General features: G+C 52.2%; 1 protein-coding gene across 2 annotated transcripts in view; it reads left to right on the top strand.

The window, feature by feature from the left end:
- Nucleotides 1-1049: 1049 nt before the first annotated feature.
- EPHB1 (EPH receptor B1) overlaps nt 1050-21334 on the top strand; it is an 86374-nt gene continuing 66089 nt past the window's right edge. For both annotated transcript variants that reach the window (XM_069791803.1, XM_069791804.1), the window contains exon 1: nt 1050-1311. In XM_069791803.1, the coding sequence (XP_069647904.1) occupies nt 1254-1311 (58 nt within the window). In that variant the 5' untranslated portion in view covers nt 1050-1253. The remainder of the gene's footprint in view (nt 1312-21334) is intronic.

Raw genomic sequence — 21334 nt, 5'->3', positions numbered from 1 at the left:
GTGGCACCGCTGACTATTTTTTGCCCACTCTTTCACTGAAAAGCTCATGATTTCCCAGTGCTCGGTGCTCTGCGGGGTTGCTGGTCCCACCGCGGTAGCAGACACAAGCCCTGCCTGCAGGCAGGCGGCCGTGACCTGAATGAGCGCTCACTGCCTTCCTTGCCCTCACTGTTTTTCCCCTCCCGTGTGCGCTGGGATGCACGAAGCCGGGAGGAGGGAGGGATGGGGTCAGCTTTGTGCCAGGTGAAGCAGCTGCCGGGTTGGGGAGAGGAGCTAAGGGGGATGCCGAGTCCTGGGAAGGGCAACGAGAGCCGGCTTGGTGCAGTGCATCCGGTGGGAGGGACGCGGTGAGTCTCCTTCTGGAGGGGTCCTCTCAGAGGCCGCGGGGGTAAATTGCTCCCGGCTGCGCAGGGGTGATGTCCCATGCTGCCAAAGGCTCCTGGGCATCACCCTGGGTGCAGGTGGCCTCGGAGGCAGGAGCCTTGGGCCAGTGACAGGGCTGGTGGCAGAGGGATGCTGGGGGCCCTGGTGTCTCCCGAGCGAGGGAGGGCAGCCTGCTGCTCCCCTGCTCCCAGGTGCCCATCTCTCCTCGGGCCCTGGAGTGATGCCCTGCAAACGGCGAGGGTGCTGGGAGAAGGCGAGAGGCTGAGAATACCCCCGCGTTGACCTGTATGGACGCTGTGTTCTGAGCCTGAGGTGGGAGCAGCCATATTGGGGGGGGGGCAGGGGGCCCGCCTCGATGTGGGGCAGCCTGTTCGCTCCAGCTTCCTCTGTGGGAGCAAAAGAGGGGAATTGGATTGCGGCGGCCTGAGCCAGCCGGCCCCCCCCGCTCCCTCCTCGGGGCCCTGCGGTGCGGGCTCGGGGTCCGCCCCGTCGGGGGTGCCGCTGAGGGGAAAAGTGGGGGGAGGGCGGCGGCGGGCCGCCAGGGGGCGCCGTCCCCCTTCGGACGGCAGCTCGCGGCGGGCGGGGGCGGGGCGGAGGCGGGGCGCGTCGCGGGGATTGGCGGGGCGGCGGCGGGGGCGGGGCCGGGCGGCGGCGGGGGCCGGCGGCGGCGTGGCCGCGCGCCCCACTCGCGGCGGCGATGTGACCCGGGCGGCGCGGGGAGGCGGCGCGGTCCCGTCCCGCGGCCCCGGCCCGGCCCGCCCCGCCCTGCCCCGGCCCGTCCCGCGGACGCACCCCCATGCCCGCTCACGGCCGCCCGCCGGTAGCGGCTGACGCCTGCGGAGCAGCGACGCGCGGGGCCCGGGGAGGCGATGGCTGCGGATCTGGTGGTGCTGCTCTGCCTGGCCGCCGCCGCGGCCGCCGTGGAAGGTGAGGCGGGACCGGAACGGGGGAGGACGGTGGGATGCTGAGCCGCGCGGTCCCTGCGCCCACCGCGGCACGCGTGGGCTGGGAGCGCCACCCGCGGCGTCTGCAACCGGGGCCGGGCCGGGCAACCGGCTCCCCCGCCGCGCAGCGTACCGGGGGCTGCAAACCGGCACGGGGCTGGCTCCCGGCACGGCGCCCGTCCGCTTCGCGGGGCGCGGAGCTCCCCACGTTGCCGGCCGGTTGTGCCAGCCATCCTCCCGCAGCCCGCGGGAACCGGCCCGCAGGCGGTGCTCGCAGCCCCGGGCTCGCCCACGGGCCGTGGGTGGCCTCGGGAAGAGGCAGGCGGGGGTTCCAGCTCTCGGGAAACCCGTCCGGATCTGCGTGGGACGGGCGGCTCCTCTGGATCCCCTCCCCGGCAGAGCCCTGCCCGGGGTCGCGGTGGGGGGACACCCCCAGGGGCCGTGGCTGTGCGGAGGACCGCCTCTGTCCATCTTTCTCCTCCCGTACCTCCCAACGACCGTGGGAGCTCAGGAGAGCTTTGTGGAAGAGGAGGATGGATGCACCAGGAGGTGCGGGCAGGGGGTTTCCTTCCCTTGGGTCAGACTGGGCCAGGGGACGCTTGGCTTGTCGGTGGAGCCACAGGGCAGATGCGTGCCTGTCCTTTCAGCAAGGTGGTGCGTGGCTGTCCTTTCAGCAAGGTGCATGCCGTCGGGCTGAAGTCTTTTCTCCGTCACCCGCGTGGTTGTGGGACTCGCTGGGCACCGGGACGGTGCCCGCAGCCGAGAGCCAGTCTCTGGGCGGTGGGCCTGGCAGGACCGGCAGGTCACCCCAGGCTTGTGTTGGTGGTGCATCACTACTCTGTGGCCAGCATGGCTTTCGGAAGTATTGCTTATATATATATATTTTTTTCTTTTATTTTGCCACTGCCTCCTTTTTTCCCGGTACAACATGGGTGAAGGGGCTTGTGGCAGGGGTTGCCCAGTGCTCGAGCGGTGGCTGCGAGCAGGGGACGTGGTGTGGCCCCTCTCTTGTTAGCAGCAAGAAATGTGTGGTTGTGGAGAGATGATGCACGGGGTCTTGTGGGCAGACTGAGCTGTCGGCTGGTGTGAGGCTTGTCCCCTCCTTGAGGGGATTTAGCTGATGTGAGCACAGTTGCTGCTGAACTGGAAGCTGCCGGAGCTGACTGGAGACCGGCGGCTCAGCTCCGGGCAGCACAGAGCCGGTTCAGGAGCCGAAACGCTGCTGTGTTGGTCTCCGATGGGGTGGGAGCAGTGTCGGCCACAGTCGCCCTCCGCTCACAAGTGTGCCTGCTCTGGATCATGGTGGGCAGGCCCACTAGCTGCAGCGTCTGCTTTCCAATGGCTTTTGGCTGTCCCAGGCGTTTGCTTTTCTTATTTCTTGGGCTTCCTCCCTCATTGCATCTCTGTAGAAATAACTTGAGGTGGAAATGCTGATGCCTTTCCTAAGCATGATGCAAACAGGCATGTATTTGCTCAGTCGTGAAGCTGCACATGAAAATGCAAGACCTGTTAGCGGCAGTTTGCTAGCCGGTGTTTGCAGCGTCAGCTGCTTGAGGCACTGCTGAAATCGCGGCTGGCTGGGAGACCTCAGCTCAGTCCCTGTCTGAGAGCACTCCTGGGTGTCGTGTCTGTGTGTCACACAGGGTCTTCCCCAGCTTGCCCCGAGCCACCCCTGGGAGCACGTGCTTGGCTGGCAGAGCCAGCATCCCTGCTCGGGACTGCACCTGTTGAAGAATGATGTTATTTCTACTCTGCTGAGGAAATTACTTGGATAGTAAAGTAGTATCCTGGGAGAGATCTCAGATTTAAGGGAAAATTTTGGACAGGGAATTTCTGAGGCAGAGCAATTGAATCTGATTTGGAGTTAAGGCGACAGTGTCCTGGCATGGTCATATAAAGAAAACACCTTTTTGTGGACCTTATTTAAATCTTATGGATCCTCCTGGTGCAGAGGTTGAATTTGCTAGATTGAAATGTGGGTTTCTCTAGCCAAGCTGAAGCATCTCCTAGAGCCTGATTTACCCTGGGGTCTGGCTTTCCCTCTTGAGCAGCTGCGAGACCAGTTTTGCCAGCAGCTCTCTCCGGCAGCAAGGCAAAACCACTGCTGGAGCCCAGCTCTGCCACGGGCTGCAGAAGCAGCAGAGAGAGGGATGGCTCCTTGCATCCCAAATCAGCCGTCAAGACAAAAAGTCTTTTTTCCAGGATGGCAGGGGGAGACATTTGGAGGTCTGGACCCGGTTGGAGGGGAGGAGGATGCAGCCAGGGTCAGGGCTGGGGCTGCCTGCAAACATCTCTCTTTATCCTCCATAAAACCTTGCTAACTCATTGCCTGCGGCACACAAACCTGGAGATAGTAAAGTCGCTTATCTGAGTTTTCTTATGGTTACTTGGTTTTTACTACGTCCTGTGGCTTAGCTGACCATTTTCTGCTGGACACCTGGATGTTTATAGTAATTTTTTTTTTTTTGTGGCTTGTGAAGAGGAAGAGGGATGTGAGAGGATGACAGGAACAAATACTCCGTCTCTCCCACACCCTGCAATCACTCAGGAGCTGCTCGCGTGCTCTCTCTCGTGTTAGCTGAACCAAATATAATCACATTTAGCATATAGAGAGGGTGGTAATGGGCCGGCATTATACGTTTTAACTCAGGAGTTGTCGGAGTTGGAGGTGTTGGTAGGTCAGATGGGGCTGATGTCCATTTTGGTGCAGCTCTCCCACATACACTGTTTCATCTGCTTACCTATCCATCATCTCCCTGCCTTGCGCCTGCCCTTTTAAAAACCCGATTTTTCTCTCTGTATCCTGTATAGCTGCTTGCAGCATTATGATAAGCAAAGCACGGGGAGGGAGGTGGAAAGCCCTGCTCGGGGCTGATGGATCTGGCTTAGTTTTGCTTCCCGTGCTTATCCACTCGCTTGCCTGCCTGGCCTTTGGAACCGCAGCCCAGAAGAGGACCAGGGATGGGGGTTTGCTTCAAGAGCGATGTCCCTGGCTGCTACTCCTTGCGTGCTGCCTGCCCTGGGTGCAGTCTCTCCTCCTGTTTTGGCTCGGGATGCACACATCTGTTGCAGGCATCCTTTGGGCTTCCTCCGCTTCCGCCAGGCGCCAGAGCAGTGCCTGCACTGAGCAGGCTGAGAGCTGGCGGCTGCAGCGCCGCTCTTCCCATCACCACCACCATCACCACGTAGGCTTCCACCTTTGGCCCAGCTGCTTCGCCTGGAACAGAGCAGTTCTCAAGGATAAGCTAGAAATAAGTCTTTCAAGAGAGAATTTGCAAGTGCCAGTATCCTGCACGGGAATTTGCAAGTGCTAGTATCCAGCCATCCCTTTACTTTTACTTTTTTTGCACAAACTATCTGGGAAGAAAAAAACCCCTAAGGGGAAAAACCTTATTCCTGGCATGATGAGTGAGCTCAGATCTTGTCAGCCTGAAGGGAAAGCATTTTGTCAAGTCATGGAAAAGGGGCCTGAGACTGCAGATGCCTGTGTTGCTTTTTTTTTTTACTAATTGCTGGTATCACTGACTCATGCCTTGCCTCAGTCTTCCTCCTCCCTTCTCGTTTCCCTCGTGCTTTGGGCTTGGAGATGGAGGTGAAGGAAAGGCAACGTCCCAGTGTCTCCGAAAGTCCGGCTGGCCCAAAGCTGCAGGTGACCTCGGTGGCTCATGCCACACAGTGTGACAAAGTGCTGGAAAACCTGAAAAGGGGGTTTTGTCCCTGGGATGCGTATATGCGGCTCAACTTATGGCAGAGATGCAGTGGTACAGCTGTCCCTGAATCGGCAGCAGCCCTGCTTGAACCCATCTTGTGGGCGACTTCACCTGCATCTCAATTTCATGTGGGTCTCCTTCCTTAAGGTGAAGGTCTTGATTTATTTTTCACTTTAATTAAAGCTTTGAATTTCACTTTCCCTGAATGTAGTGCAGCCGAAAGTTGAATAACTTACAGTGCTCTGGCGGCTTGGCTCAGGAAGCCTATTAGAGATGAAAATGAGCATTGGCGATGATGGAGAGATCTGAAAAGCAGCGCTGAAAATGGAAAGCCTGCCTGTTGGGCTGTCATTATTAGTATTTATTTGACGCTGAAGATGGTCTTGGAGCAGTTAATGCAAATAAGGGCCCTGAAGGAGCTCTGTGAAAGGCAGGCGTGGCGAAGGTGAGGTCTGGGATAAATACATTTATTTTTCTGCTCTTTCTGCTCACCATCTCTGTGTGGAAATCGGGCTGCTGCTCTGTGCTTCCATGTGTTTAGTGACACCCTGTGCTGTGGCATGAGCTGCCAGGGGGGTTTGCAAAGTGGCCTCTTGCCCATCCCGGGTGCAGTTCCTGACACAACAGGACAGAGCAAAAACCTTCCACTGGCCTTAAAAATCAGAAGAAAATACTGTTTTTTTTGATGAAGTAGCCCGATGTGTTTGTCTGGCTCTGGATCCAGGCCACGGTGCTGAATAATAGATGTGTCTAGCACAGATGGGTTCTGCAAGCTAAAGAAATACTCAGATTTGGTGAAAAGGGAAAAATAGTACCTTGGGTAACAGGTAACTCAATGCTAATCAGGTCAGCAAAGTCTTGGAGGCGCTGGTCCCTGGTGCAGCAGGCGTGCCGTGGGATAAGGCTGATGGAAGAGATGCTCGGAGCAAGGCTGAGGCTCGCTGAGTGCTGCTCTTATAACGCCTGTGGTGTGTGCTGCACCACTCTGTCTGAGATCCAGCCAGCTTGAGGATGATTTTTTTCACCTCTTTCAGCCGTGGGTACGAGCTCATCATGCCCTGGCATGGAAATGGCTTCATGCAGGAGCCTCAAACTTGTATGCTGTTGCCGAAAGGGTGCTGCAGCTCTCTGTTCCCTCTGAACAGACACAGTCGATATAAGCAGTCGTTTAACAGCACAGTGAGGCTGAGTAAATAGTTGGGGTTGAGGGAGGGAATGTTTTCCCCAAATATTCATTAGAATTTGAAAGCGCATTTCAATTTGACCTTGTTCTCTTTCTGCAAACATTCGAGCTATCAAGCGTAGCATGCATCAATACTTGCACAAGGCAAATGTTAAGCTTGGATATTTGCTGGGTAGCAATTTGGAAAGGCATAGCCTCGGTTGTAATGTTAGGAAGCCAGAGCGTGTGTTGCTTACGGAGGTTGCTGGAGCTGGTGTGATGGAAGTGGTGCAGATAACACATGCGGTGGGAATTTGAGTCCAGCGGTGACTGAGACCATCTTGCAAAGTGTTGCTGGGTGGTGGGGATGGCAAATGAACATGAATCTGGACGATATTTGGATGTATTGTGGTCCACCTGGGAATGCAGGGTGCTTCTGCCGGCTGAGCACCCAGCATCCCTCCTCGCTTTCCCTCTCATTGGAGGTTGGTGTGGGAGCAGAAATGTGCAGAAAGGGATGGAGTGATGTCAGAGCAGCAGACAGCTGGGACCTTGGGTGGCCCCGGGAAACTGAGCTGGTTATTGCACAGCCCAGCTTCTAGGGGCTAAAAATACAATCTTTCCAAGAGCGAGCAGCTTGAGAGGCTGCTTGGGAGTGTGCAGGGGAGGGAGCGGGCACGGGGCTGATGTAGACACCACCCAGTAACAGGTAGAGGCAACACAGCCCTTGGAGAGAAAGAGAACAAACTCTTGCCCAGATCAGCTCTGTGGCTTTCCACATAAGTGGCAGATGTGGACGGGCTCCCTCCTGTACTGTAAATGTGGTCAGTCCCAGACACAGCTGATTTTTTGTTTGGGTTTTTTTTTCATGATCACCATCCATATTCCTGTATTGGTTTTATGTGGCAAGGTTTTGGTAGCGGGGGGGGGTTACAGGGGTGGCTCCTGTAAGAAGCTGCTGGAAGCTTCCCCTGTGTTCGAGAGAGAGCGAGCCTATACCAGTTGGCTCTAAGACGGACCTGCCGCCGGCCAAGGCCGAGCCAATCAGTGATAGTGGTAACGCCTCTGTGATAACATTTTTAAGAAGGAAAAAAAAAGTTGGGACGCGGAAAACAGCCACCGGAGAGAGGAGTGAGAACATGTAAGAGAAACAAGCCTGCGGACACCAAGGTCAGTGCAGAAGGAGGGGGAGGAGATGCTCCAGGCGCCGGAGCGAAGATTCCCCTGCAGCCCGTGGTGAAGACCCTGGTGAGGCAGGCTGTCCCCCTGCAGTCCAGGGAGGTCCATGGTGGGGCAGATATCCACCTGCAGCCCGTGGAGGACCCCACGCCGGAGCAGGTGGGTTCCTGAAGGAGGCTGTGACCCCGTGGGAACCCTGCGCTGGAGCAGGTTCCTGGCAGGACCTGCGGATCTGTGGAGAGAGGAGCCCATGGAGCAGGTTTTCTGGCAGGACTTGTGACCCCGTGGGGGACCCACGCTGGAGCAGTCTGTGCCTGAAGGACTGCACACCGTGGAAAGGACCCATGCTGGAGCAGTTCGTGAAGAACTGCAGCCCGTGGGAATGGCCCACGTTGGAGAAAGTTCGTGGAGGACTGTCTCCCGTGGGTGGGACCCCACGTTGGAGCAGGGGAAGAGTGTGATGAGCCCTCGCCCTGAGGAGGTGAAGCGGCAGAAAATAACATGTGATGACCGTAAACCCCATCCCTGTCCCCCTTGTGCCGCTGGGGGGGCTTGGTGGAGAAATCCGGGAGTGAAGTTGTGCCCGGGAAGAAGGGAGGGGTGGAGGGAAGGTGTTCTGAGATTTCGTTTTATTTCTCATTTACCTTACTCTGGCTGATTTGTAATAAAAAGTGAGCTAATTTTCCCTAAGCTGAGTCTGTTTTGCCCGTGATGGTAATTAGTGAATGATCTCTCCTGTCCTTATCTCGACCCGCAAGCTTTTTGTTATATTTTTTCTCTCCCCTGTCCAGCTGAGGATGCGGGAGTGATAGAACGGCTTTGGTGGGCACCTGGCGTCCAGCCAGGGTCAACCCATCACAATTCCACAAAGTCACATCATGAGAAATGGTGACAAAAACGGGATGTGTGTTTGTAGGAGCTAAAGGGTCTGTGCTTTTATTTATTTATTTCTCATAAATTTTGAATTATTAAATCGCATTCAGTGGAGATTAACTTTCCCTGCTCAATATTTATTATTGTTTCATTTCCCTGGAAGTTGGAGCTATGAGAGCTTTGATAATGTACTGAAAGGTTCTGTAGTTTCTCTATAGCTAATCTAAATATCCTTGTATCCTTTGCTGAAAAGCTAATTTGTAATTTCCTACGGTAATGCTGCTTAGTGAATTATAATGATACAGCGGGGTCTGCTTTTCCTCCCAGTTCTCTGCTGGGGGAATAACGCTACCGTCGGAAAATGGTGTGAAACCTGGAAACTGGCCATTAGTCCCCTAAATTTTTGGTCTAATAACAAAAATCCAGAAAGCGTGTGGACCATATGGTCCATTTTCTCATGTCTGGGCTGGAAAGCATCTGTCTGCCCTGGGCTCGGTTTCTGCAGGAGGCATGGGAGCGGTGGCCGGAGCCATGCCGGAGCTGGCACTGTGTGCCGATGCAGCAACTCATCTGCCCACGTGGGTTTGCATCTGCGACCAAAGCCTGATGATGTGCAAAATCCCTGCTTCTGGAAACCTCTCCCACCACCCCAATTATAAACAAGTGTTATCAGTCTTTTGAATAATTGAAGAGGCTTTCTGTTGAATATTTAATTACAATAATATTAGGTTAGCGGGGGTTGTTGGTCTCCTTTTATGCAATTGAGAATTGCTGCAAGAAAACAACCTGTTAAAAGAAAATGTTGTTGTCTATGATCATTGATTTTTCTTTTTTTTTTTTTTTAAGCTAATCAGTTACTCAGTTGAAATTGGTTAATTAGCTCAGCTCCATTAAGACTCTTTGGCATTTAAACTTGATGTTTCTAAATAATTATAGTTTTGCCTGCTAAGCCCACAACCCAGGGTGACCTAATTACTATTAAAGCATACGTGCTTTGGTCTGGCTTTAGTAAGTTCCTGCTGGGAGCCCTGCTGTGAAAAATCACAGAGGCAACAGTTCAAAGGGGAAGGGGCTCTGCGCCCAGTCCTGGCTGAGGAAGATGACTTTCCTTCGGCCTTACTTCTTCCAACCTAAACCTTGCAGGTGGGATGCTCCCAGGGGGGAGGAGAGGAGCCGGAGAGCAGCAGGTCCCTGCAGCCCCCAGAGCAACCTCACGGTCTGCATCTTGGTGCCATCCACTTTTGGGGCAGGTGGAAGGCGATGGCAAGCGGTCGCCTGGAAAAGGAGAGGGTTTAGGAGCGGTTTTAGTTAGTGAGTGTTAATTGGCTTGTTTTCTCTTAAGTTGTTCCCCTTAATAAGCAGGTGGAGTCCTTTCAAGGTCTTTGTAGATGGGGGGGGGGGGGGAGAAAAAAATACAGTATTAAGTTTATCTTGGTTTTTTTTTTACAGTATTAAGGTTTTTTGGTTTGGTGGTTTTTTTTTTTTTTAATGTGGAAATAACCATGCCAAGTAATTAGGGATTAGTAAAGCCTCAGGTATGTGCTTGTTAGTGTAGTGAGAAAAACGTTTAATATCCAGGGAGGCATCCAGTTAGTGTTACTGGTGTTCGAAGCTGATTAAGCTTTAATTTGTTATGCAGTGAGTAAAGGTGGTGGCTGAGAACAGGTGAGAGCCTGTGGAAATCCTTGCTTTTAGGCTGTTTTCCCCCATCCCAGAAGGGGGCTTTGTCACAACTTTAAAGGATTGTTTCATGATATTTTCTCCTGAAAAGTCCTTGCATCCTGCCCACCTCTCCGATGCACCGGTACCCCATGTGCCGCATCCCAGCAGCAACTGGGCACCAAGTTTTGGATTATTCAAACCCAACCAGCATCTTCTTTGGGTTGCTTTGAACAAGGTTGGGTTTTGGTGTCTTTGCCTGGCTATATATTTATTTTTTTGAAGGGAAGGGCAGCTCAGCCCACTGCCCCAGTGTTTGGTAGCACTGGATGCTCTCCACTTCTGGCTCTGCCATCTCCTGGAGAGCCTCTCCAGTCCTGAAAAGCCCAAGACCTGTTGCGTGTCCATGTCTTTGCCTCCCTTTTCCTATTTTCTTTCTGTTTGCAGGGCAGGGCATGGGGGACACCTTTTTTTTCCCTGCCCTGCGTGCCAGTCCCGGGGCAGGGCAGGTTGCCTTCCTGTTGCCTTCTGGGCTTGACTCCTGATGGGGGGGTGCTTCTCCTTGAGCCCCCAAACCTGGGAAAACAGGGCTGCGGTGTCTGCTTTTGAGCACAAAATCAATCCCCCTGTGCCCGCTCCCTGCTGTGGGGTCCTGTGGGTGAGCCAGCAAGCAACACCCAAAATGCACCCAGGTGGCAAAGTGGGAGGGACCTAGGGCTGGTGTTGGTCCCCTTTCTCCTGGTGCTAAAACATACATTTCAGATGAAGGGATGGAGTAGGGAACAGCAATGATTAAAGTTTCATGGAGTTTTTTTAATTTCTTTTTTTGTAATCAGAGGCTGGGGACGGGCCTTTGATTACTAGAGTCCTCCACTTGCTTCAGCCGCTTCCTTAGCTGCAGGGTCAGAGCCAACTCATTATCATCCTTGCTAGGGTCCTGTTGATATGAGGATAATTGCTTTTTGCTCAAAAGACATTAAATCACTGCGGAAGAGGCGAAGGGGTGTGAATTACCTCTTCCCTGGGAAAACCAGGAACGCAGCAGAGGAGTTGAAAAGGAAATGCTGCCCTCGGGAGGCAGCAGCAGAACGGGGCCAGCTGCGGGGGTCTGCTCTGGTCCCGCTGGGCAGCCCCCTGTCCTCTGGCTAGGGGGAGCTGGTAGGGAAACAGCCTGATGTGCTGGGGACAGGCTGGCATGGCCCAAAGAAATAGCTGTGGGTTGGTCTTGGTAGGTGGCTGGGCACTTTAATTTTTTTTTTTTCTTCACCCAACACCTGTAGCTTCATACTTCCAAATGCCCAAGGAATGAGATGGACATGTAGGGACAGAGGAGGAGTGGGATGCTCTCAGAGTGCTCCGTGAGGCATCGGCTCTGCTTTTTGTTGGAAACAAATGTGTTTGAAAAGAACAAAATTTGGCTTTTCAAGGTCACCGGTGTATTGTCAGAAGTACTTCCTACAATGTTTTTGACTAGTTCAGGACCTTTGCCTCACGTAGTGTACCCACGGTGCCTGTGAGGTTGCTCCATAGGTGGTGTTTGCCCACAGTGCAAAGCAGCATGGAGGTGCCCTCGCCATGTGGCTGCTCCATCACTGTGCTTCTACTGTAGTTATTTTTAAAGCAGCAATGCTGGGTCTCTGCATCCTTTATTGAGTGCTGGAAATTACAGGCGTGACCTGGCTGTGGGTGAGCCCGAGATGCACAGAGTTGCTCTCCACCCCATGGGGTTTGGCTGAAGCTTTCCAGAAGCTTCACACAAGTGGGTGAACCTCCTGGAGATGTGTGGCCTTGGCTGTCTGTGCTTTGCCCCTTGAGGTGAAATTGCTGGTGAGGGTCTAAGTCATTTGAGCCTGTCAGGCTCTCGACAGAGGCACAGTGGGGTCACATATAATGACATTATTGGGACCAGATGGGAAGCTGTAAAGCAGTAATTTTTGGTTTAATAAAACCTAGGAGGATCAGCTCTATGCTGCATTTTCTGGGGAGGGATGTGCAGCATCTTGAGCCACATGCATCACACCAGGTAACCTTACTCTTGCTCAGTGAAATGGAGAAAAGCATCAGCTGTGCAGGAATTAAAGGCACAAATTAAAGGCCTTTTACTTTGGACCCATCTTGGGTAGGGGCCCTCCCAAGCTCTGGCCCTCGGCTGGTGATGTCCCCCCTGAGCCACAGATACTGAAGCTGACCTTGCAGAGAGGACGTGGATGTAGGCTGTTGGGAGCTGTAAGGTCACAAGCTAATTGTGTTTGGTATCTTTCTAAAAATCAACTTTTATTATCTCTCTTTGTGCCATGCGTGGGTTATTACTGAAATGGCTGGCACCACTGCGCACATGCGGGAGTCTGCCGCACTGAAAGGCTTGCTCAAAAGCCTGCCGAAACCTATAAAAAGATGCTCATTAACTTCAATGGGCTTTGGCTGAGGCTGGAGAAAATGGACTGCTTTGAGAAGGATGCTGCTTAGAGCACCCTCTGGCTCTGCCTTTGTGTGCCAGTGCTGGGCTTTGCTTGCTGGGGCTGACCAGGGATGGGGAAACCCCTACTTTTGCATGGTCCTGTCCTTAACTTGTGACAAAATGGTCCAGCTGCCTCTGACCAGCGGGACCCGCTTGGCAGCATCCCCGGGGCTCCCTGCCGAGGGGGCTTGGGCAGTGATGGGTGGATGCCTGTGTTTTTTCACCCCATGCCAGGGATGGACCCTGCTGGGCTGGCAAGTGACTTGGTTGCTCCCAAATGCGATCTCTTGAGTCACCAGCCCAGCAGATTTTTGGAGGTGGTTTGCAGCAAGGCACATTTTTATTTACTTCCTTAAAGCTTGGCGATGTTCAGGGGAAACTGGGATGTCTTTGAAACATTTAAAGTATTCCTAATAGGTTACCTTGAAAGCTTTCTTCAGTCTTGAATGAATCAAAGTGCAAATGTTTATAATGCAACACCCACACAGGCTGGGAGAGGAATTTTATTAAGGCAGGAAAGTCAGAAAACAATAATAATAAAACATGTTTTATGAAGTTGGCGAGAAACTTATAAACTAGGTGAAGTTTTACAGCATATGAATTTGATACAAGTTGTAAATTTGAATTCCCAGGCTGGTCCTCAGGTCTTGCTCTTTATTACCTGAAATAACATTCTCCACTTTTAATAGCTGGCTGCGGCAGAGCGAATGCGGTTTTATCTTTCTAAATGATCTGCCGTGCGCGTCTTATAATCAAACTTTCACCTATCCTGAAGACTTCAGCCCTTTCCTTGAGCAACACAGCGGCTGTTGCTAATTAGCAGATTACTGCTATTTGCTTTGCTGTGGCAGGGGTGACCTTGGAAATCCTTACATACATCCCCTGGTTTGGATTATTTAGATTTTTTTTTCCAGCAGAAACCACTTTACTGTTTGATAAGAGAATAAGTTTTGTTAATACATCAGCAAAGAGGGACTGAAAGATGCTCCTGATCAATCAGTGTATTTCACTAATAACCCACTGCGCTTCCCTGCTTGTGGCACTGCTGGGAGAGACCTGGACGCTTGCTGGGGCATCATTGCAAGGTGACCAATGGCCTTTCGAGGTGTTTGGGGCTCTTTTGCCATTTTCCCAGCAAGGAGGTTTCCTTGCAGAGCACTCGAGGGACCAGCAAGATACCGCTGCCTGGGTTGTCTTTGTCCCCATCCCAGGAGTGCCCTCCCAAGGGTGGCATTTAATGACCCCCTGACCGCCCCCCATGCCTCCGACTTCTCTGTGCTGCTTGTCTGTCAGCAACGCTATGTGAAGGAAGTGTATAAAAATTGTTTGTCGGACCCCTGTCCTGTCTATGCACAGGTAAGTGTTCTAGCTAATTGCCAGATTATTCCCTTTAAAATGGGAAAGTAATTAGGGATGGTTTTTTTTAAATAGGCTTCCCACCCTTGGGTCTGCTGGGATTAGGATACATCAGTGTGTAAATATTTAGTTTCCAAGGAATTTTTTTTTTTTCTCCCCCTTCCTTGAAGAAACAGCAACAATAAGGGATTGAAATGAGGCAGCAGCTATGCTTGGACACTTTCCCCAGCATCCAAAATATAATTGAAATTAAAGATGACGCACAAAAGAAAATGAAATTGAACTTCTGCCCACGTGATGCACCAAGCCGGCTTTCAAAACAAGGGTTTCCTCTGCTTATGTTTGAAGTTGAAGAGAAGAGGTTTGGCTCTGGGATCTCCTGGGTGATGTAGAACGAGTACAACCCTGAGTCAGTAAGAGCTATGGTTGAGCATGGGGTGGTGGGCTGAAAGCAGGGCTTTGAACAGCTGGCTTGGGGGTTGCTTTTGTTAATCCCCTTTAATATTTTCTGCTGAGCTAATATTTTGGAGAGAAACAAAATTCCCATTCCGTGAAAAATCTTGGCCTTTCCAATGCGTCTTCGTTCTGTGTTGGGGTGAAAAATGAACATTTCTGAGGAAACCTCTGGAAGAAGCCTCCTTGCTGTCCTCTGCTCACCTGGGGCGATGCTCGTGCGTGGGAGGAAGGAACCCTCCCCAGGGTTTGCCTCACCGAGGAGGGGGAGCTGCAGGTGGGTTTGTGCCCAAGACGCTTTCCCCAAAACCAAATAAAAGGGGGAGGCAGCTGGGGGACCACTTCTGAGGCCAAAGTGGGCTGGTCTTTTCCTGGGCTGCATCAAGGAGTAACTCTCTTTCATTTGTAGTAAGGCAGGGTGGGCTTGGTTGAAACTTCTGCCTCTAGCTGCCTGCTGGCTTGGGGGGATTTTTGAGCTTGTTCCCATTCATGGAGATCTCTCTTTAACATCCAAAAAATTTAGACTTTTTGCACCAAGGCGCTTTGATGTTTGGATTCAAAACCATGTCTTGTTTTGAAACTTGTTGCAGTGTTTGCTATGTGTTTGTAAAGCTGGGAAGGCAAGCAAATAGAAGCTGAAATCAGAAGCAAAATATGTAGTTAGATACAAAAATGGTTTTAACTGAGTGGTCTGGTGGAGTTGCACATTAAAGGAATGGTTGAAACCAATAATTCATGCAACTTTCCTAGAGGTCTGCTTCCCTTGAGACCCCCAGAGCCGTTCCTACAGCTGACAAATACTCTTGCCAAGCCAGGGGAGGCCAGAACTTGCATTCCCCATCCATCTAATGAATAAATCCCAAGCCGTAGTGAGGCATCAGAAAGCCACCAGAAGAAATCCTGGCTCAGAAGAAAACCTGCACAGCCCCAAGGTTTGGAGGTCAGGAGTCGTCATCAGTGTACCATGTGGCTTTGTCCCTGTCCTGGCACCTGGAGATACTTATAAGGTACTTTTTGGCTGTTGGTGCTTAAAATGCTCATGCACCCATCGTTTCTTTTGCTGGCAGGGGTTATTTATTGTGGGCATTAACCCAGGGCTGCGTTTTGGGTGCCTCGATCTTTCTTTCAAAGATTGCATTTGTGCTGTTCAGCTGTAATTGGCAACTTTTGGACTTTTTGTGTGCTTGCCTGTGTGCTGGAAAGACTTCAAAGGTTGTTTAGGAGGCAAGGGGAGCATGTAGATCTAGATTTTTTTTGTTGTTATTATTATTATTATTATACATTATTATAACTGAAACATATTTTTAGCAGCTGAAATTTGAGCCCGTCTGGGTATTTATACAGCAAGATGTTTTGGATGAGGAATAGGCCAAGATAGTCACGTGGTTGGGGCCAACGTGAAACAAAAGAATCCATTTATTATCCAGGCAGGAAATTTGTTCTTCGGGATGTTGTAGCTGCAGACATAATGATTTCATTTCCTCCAGTTCACCCAGATTAATGGCTTGTGCTCTTTTGTTTGTGTGCCTCTGTTATTTCTGCAACGCGGCTTCCCCCCTTGCTCTGTACTGGCGTGTGCGAACACGTGTGCAAGCACCCTGGGCAAGGAGGGGGGGATGTGGGGTCTTCAGGCTGGGCTGCAGCAGGCTGGTTGGGTTTTTGGGGTGGGGTGGGATGCTGGGAGAGCCAAGCGAAGCCTGTGGGACCACCTGGGGTGTCTTTCCTGGCAGCGATGGATGTCCTGGCGCACATGCATCTCTGGGGTTCTTATCCTGCTGCATCTCCAGGGGTCGTCTCCTCCTGCCATGGTCACTGGGGCAGCGAGGGGTGTTTTCCTATGAAGTTGTGATAGGATGGGGGAGATGGAGAGCTTGAGAGACAAGTGCAAATGTTGACCTTATGGAAGGCATGAGAGCAATATGTCTTCTCCATGGCCACGCTCAAGGGTGTACGTAGGTGTTGTGTGCTTGGTGGCAAACCTGAACCTTTGCACCCTCCCAAATATCACATTGGGAAACAGCTCCTTTTCCTAGGGAGCTGTGCTGATGGGCAGCAATGCGGGCATCAGTTGTGTGGCGATGGGTGAGCAGCTCCTTCCTTTCCACCTGGGTTGGCCTTTCATACCAGGCAGGTCCCAGCTCCTCATGGGGCCGCCAGCCATCTGGAAGCTGGTGGCACTTACACTCTCTCCTCAACAAAAAAACAACAGACCTGCCTTTGTGGACTCTACAAGATTATCAACAGCCTTAATTGCTCCCTTTCTCGTTTTCTGAGTGTTTGGCTTTCGAAAGTGATGTGACAGGCAAATGATGCCTTTGCGTTGCTATCACCTGAGCGGTCCTTGCAGGGTTTTGGCACAGAGCTTTTAATTTACTGTATGCAGCGTGACCATGATCTTCTGTTCTGGATTAATGTGGAGTAACCTCATGGAGTTGGAAGCACCTGTCTGTGATGAGGAGTTGAATGTGGTGCTGCCTAGGATCCACGCCAGGGAAGGTTTGGTGACCATCTTGCTGCCCCTGTGCCCGGCTCTTCCTCCTTCCCTCCTTTAGGTGTTTCTGCTTTAAATCTGGGGAGGAGAGAGAGTTTCTGCCATCTCCTGGAGGAGGTTTCCCTGCAGAGACATACCTCGCTGAAGGAAGACCCTCTTGGCCATCAAGGTGCACCTGCCATCACTCCTGCCATCCTTCTATCTTCTGGGTACTTGCGTGCAATGATCCTGTTTTGCACATGTGTTGCGCATTCTTGCTTTTGTTCTCCTGAGCTTCTGTGCCATGAGGGGTGCATGGGGCTGAAGGTGCGAGCCCACCATCTGAAAACTGCGGAGGAGAGGGATGGGGAGCTCCTGGTACCCCATTGAGCTGCAGGTGCTTTCTCCCCACCTGCCTGTCCTCCCAAATTGTTCCTGTGTCACCCAGGTGACAGAGTTTGTGAGGACGTGACAGCTCTGTTGTACAGAAGACGATGAACAGTAATGAGACCCAGAGAGCAACGTACACTTAAAGTGATTTATTTCAGTAAGGAAACCACAATCAGGGAGGATGGGTCAGCGTCATCAGGAGAAGAGGTGAGTATGGAGATGAGCTTAGGGGGAAGTTTATCATCAAGCGGTGCTGCTTTAAAAATGAGCAGAGCTGGCGTTGCGTGAAATGGAGCCATGCCGGTCACGCTGGTACCATTCCTCGCCTGTGGTGGATCATAGGCATCTCCTGGGGTTCAGCCGGAGACAGGGCTGGCAAGCTGCCGGAGGTGGCTCTGGTGGACTTCTTTTGCTTACCTCCCTGCAACCCCATGCCCAAGTTTTTTGGTGAGGTGTTGCCCATGTGTTAAGTCAGCCCTACCCGTGCACTCGGGAAGGAGACCATCCTGGCGAGGGGGGGGGAAATAATCCCCCGAACTCTTCTTGGCACAGCTCCCGGCGCGCAGATGGCTGTCCTCATGCTAGAGCCTTTTCCCAGCTTGCACCCGCGCAGGCGCCGGGGCTGGAGGCAGGGGTGTGCTGGGCAGGCTGGCTGCCAAGCGGCACCTCCTGCCAGCATCCTCCTCCTCCTCTTCCTTGCCTCCCAGGGCCGGTGGGGGCTGTGGCCACTCAGCAGCTCAGCTGGCCACTGCAGCTTGCAGGAAGAGCTCAGCATAAGCACAGTCCAGAGCAAAACCTTACAACTTAAGGTTAACTTAAAGCAGCTCTTGTTTTTCTTCTCGTCTCCCAGAATACGGATCCCAGTGGTCCTTGTGCAAGGGGATGTGGTGGGATGGAGGACCTGGCACTGCCTCTGAGTAGGCAGGAGCTGGGGGAGGCAGGCAGCGGTTTGCCAAAAGCTTGTGAAGAAGGGTCCCAAAGTCTGCGCTGTGCACCCCCTTGAAGGGCATTGTCCAAAGGGGCGATTGCTGGCCCTGCTAGGTGGGGAGGAGCAGTTGCTGGTAGCTACTGGCGTATTAAGGCAAGGGTTTAACATGGCCCTGCTGGCCCGTCAGAGCTGGTATGGCACCTTGCATGAATGGGCATTTAGAAATCTTGGCAAACACATTTTGTTGTTTACTCAACAGGCCAGCTGTCATGTGCATACGTACCTAAAGATGGCTGAGATTGATAGTAAAATTTTTGGGAGAGGATGTGGGATAGTTACAGATCCTGGCCATTGGCTGTTTTGACTAAATCTGAAAGTGCAAAAAGAAATGAAGAAAAAGATAAGTCCCAGGCAAAGCTGTGAGAGACAAGGGATGGGTTTGCAGGGCATTTTGGGAAGTGGCATTTGGATGTGGGGCCAGAGCAAAAAAAAACCCAGCAGGGTCTGCTCACAGGGCGCTCTGTCCTTTGTGATGGACCTGTTGGCTTTGCCACATCCCCTTTACCTCCTTTCCCACATGTGCAGCCTTATGACGGGGAGGGCTGGGCAGGCGACCAGGCTCTCCGCCGAGGCATCCCCAGGGGATGCAGGCCTTCCCCCATCCCGGCCATGTCCTGACGGAGGCTTCCCTGTGCTGCTGGCAGCCCCACGCGCTGCCGTGGTGGCACAGATTTATTTCCCTTTGCCTCTTGCGCTCTTTGCCTCATTTGCACTTGCGAGCTGACTCCATATGGTGCAAAAACCGAAGAGACGATGCTCGGCACGGCGGCCGGTGCCGGGAGGGGAGGCGGCAGCGCGGGGAGCTGCTTGCTGACGAGCTTTTGCAGTTTCTTCCATTTGAGGTTCAATATTTCCACCTCCTCCCCTCAGTGGCTGTGCTCCAGCGGCCGGGTCTGAGCTTGTCACCTCCGGTAGCAGCCAGAGCATCCCTGCGCGTTTCCACTCTTGCTCCCCTGCCTTCCCTCCTCTCCCTGGTGAGACCCCCAGTGCATGAGTGGGGGATCTTCAGGACGCGTCCTCGGACCAGCAATGCTGTTGCTGCTGTTTGGTTCTGAAAATAATTGGCTGGCCTCCCTGAAGGCTTTAGTATGTGTCGGATGCTGCATTAAAAAATACAGGATCAATCTGACTGCGGTTGTTCTGTGCCGGGGCTGTGCCGGCAAGCTTGCCCCACGCTTGTTCCACGCTTCCTTGTGCAGAGTGGGATTTTTCTTTGCAATCCTCTAACTTTGGTGGGGGGATTCGGTTTCTGGCTCAACCAAGCAGTCTGGCTTGGGCTGTTGGCAGCCAGGCGGTTTGTCGGGGTGAAAAGGGAGGCTTTTCTTCCAAATCTTAGTGTCTGGGGGAAATGCCAAGCACTTCGCTGCATTGGGAGGAGGTGTGCATGGGTGAAGGGATGCCTTTTGCTAAGCTCGAGTCCCCCAGTGGTGCTTGCTTGTTGTTTGAGCAGTCTGTCATGTTCGTAGCTCATGCAGAATCCCTTTGACATTTTAAAATAAGATCTAGTAAATAGGAGCTGGACGATGCCAGGTGCATCTTTCGTCGTGAGGGCTCTTTGACAGCACGGCTGGCATTTTAGATTTAGGGCTCTATGAGATGCATGTTTTCGTAGTGAGTGCAAAGATTTTCTGGAGAATGTGGTCCAAGACAATGACTCATCCTGAATCTTTAAAGAAGTGATGGTGTGTAGGGAAATGCAGGATAAATGTTTTGATTTTTAGAGCTTTCCTCATAGGCAGTGCTGTCCTGGAGTAAGGCAAAATAAATCCAGCTGGGAAGGAGAGCTGCAGGGAAAGCAGGGGACAGGTCTGGTGCATTAGTTCAGCAAAACTTATTGCACCTACTCCAGCATTGCCTCTGTGCTGGTGGGCTTGAAGGTTGGCTTTCACATGTGAGCATGCTGCTGGGGAGAATCCCCTGCCATCCCATGGGTGAAAGTCCTGTGCATATCCAGGTGTGAAGATTGTGTGCCCTTTTAATTTATCCTAGCACATGTGATTACAGATGCTATTGATGTTTATGGCTACTCTGTCTTCTCAGTCAACTAATTGTGTATTTAGAGGCTATCATTTCCAAGGGAATCCCAGTTGGTTAGGAGTCCAGTTCCACTGAACTCGTTAGGCTTCCATGGCCCTTGTCTGTGAAATCTCAAACCTTGCTCTTTTTTTTCCTTTTTTTTTTCCCCCTCCTCTTTTTGGGGTTCCTTGCTTTCTCATACCATGATGAAGATCAAGCTCCTTCTTCCCCAGAGAAGAGCTCCCAGCAGAATGTCCTTATCTTGGGTGAGCTCACTTGCTTCCATTCAACCTGGCTGGAGCACACCATGTGCAGCCAGTGCTGGTACATGGCTGTTGACCAAGAAGTAAGCTACAGAAAAGTAGCAGAAAATACAAAGTTGTTGACAACACTACCTGATGTTTGGTTTATCCTTGCCATCCCTTAAGGTGCTGTGCTCCCCCTGGGATGTATGAGGGGTTGGGGTACTGGATCCTCCTTGCTTGCTTGGCTGGTTAGATGGTTGTCCATGCCAGCTGGTCTCCATGCAAGAAGTCCAGTGATGTGAGGCTGCTGTGCCCATCTCTTGCGGAAGCCACCCAACTGTATGACAAGGGATAGAGTGTCCTCAGGCACCTGACCTTCAGTCTTCATCTCCTTTGGCATGTGCTCCTGGGTGGTGATAGCGTGGATGGTGAAGAGTGGACGATTGCCCTTCCCCAACCGAAGCAATCCTTCCTTCAAGCCAGACCTTCTTACACCAGTTAGCTGGACCTCAAGCTGGAGGGTGAAACTTCTCCTGGGCAGCCTCACAAGCTTTTTGGAGGGTAGGGTTTCTGAGAAAGCCTCTTCCGATGCCTGGGTCGCTGAGTTCCTATTCCACATCTTCTGGAGGATGAAATGAGTAACTGCCAAGCTTGACATATGGTGATTTTCAGGGCAAGCGGCAGCTTTCAGTGATGTTTACTGGCAACCCATCCTCAAGAAAGCAAAGATGAGAATTGAAATGCGTAGTGACATTGTTCTGGAAAACATTCTCCTGTAAGCTAGCCTTGTTATCTTGCAGCCCTGGATCACTCCTCTGGTGGTGGCATGGTAGAGGAGCTGGCCTCCTGCTGGGTCTGTCTTGGTGGGCCAGAGCTTTCGTTAAAGTGCTCTCTCAGCCCTTGGTAGTGCTTGACTTAAAGTTGCCAAATGCATCTGTGCCCATCTGTAAATATGTATGCACTATGATCTATGCATATAGTATGTGTGGATTTGTATATCTGTGGCCTGTGTGCAATTATAAAAATTATGATGTCAGCAACTGACTT

This window comes from Haliaeetus albicilla, chromosome 9 (assembly GCF_947461875.1).
Source record: "Haliaeetus albicilla chromosome 9, bHalAlb1.1, whole genome shotgun sequence".
Classification (NCBI taxonomy): Eukaryota; Metazoa; Chordata; class Aves; order Accipitriformes; family Accipitridae; genus Haliaeetus; species Haliaeetus albicilla.
This window is presented reverse-complemented; position numbering and strand designations above follow the sequence as displayed.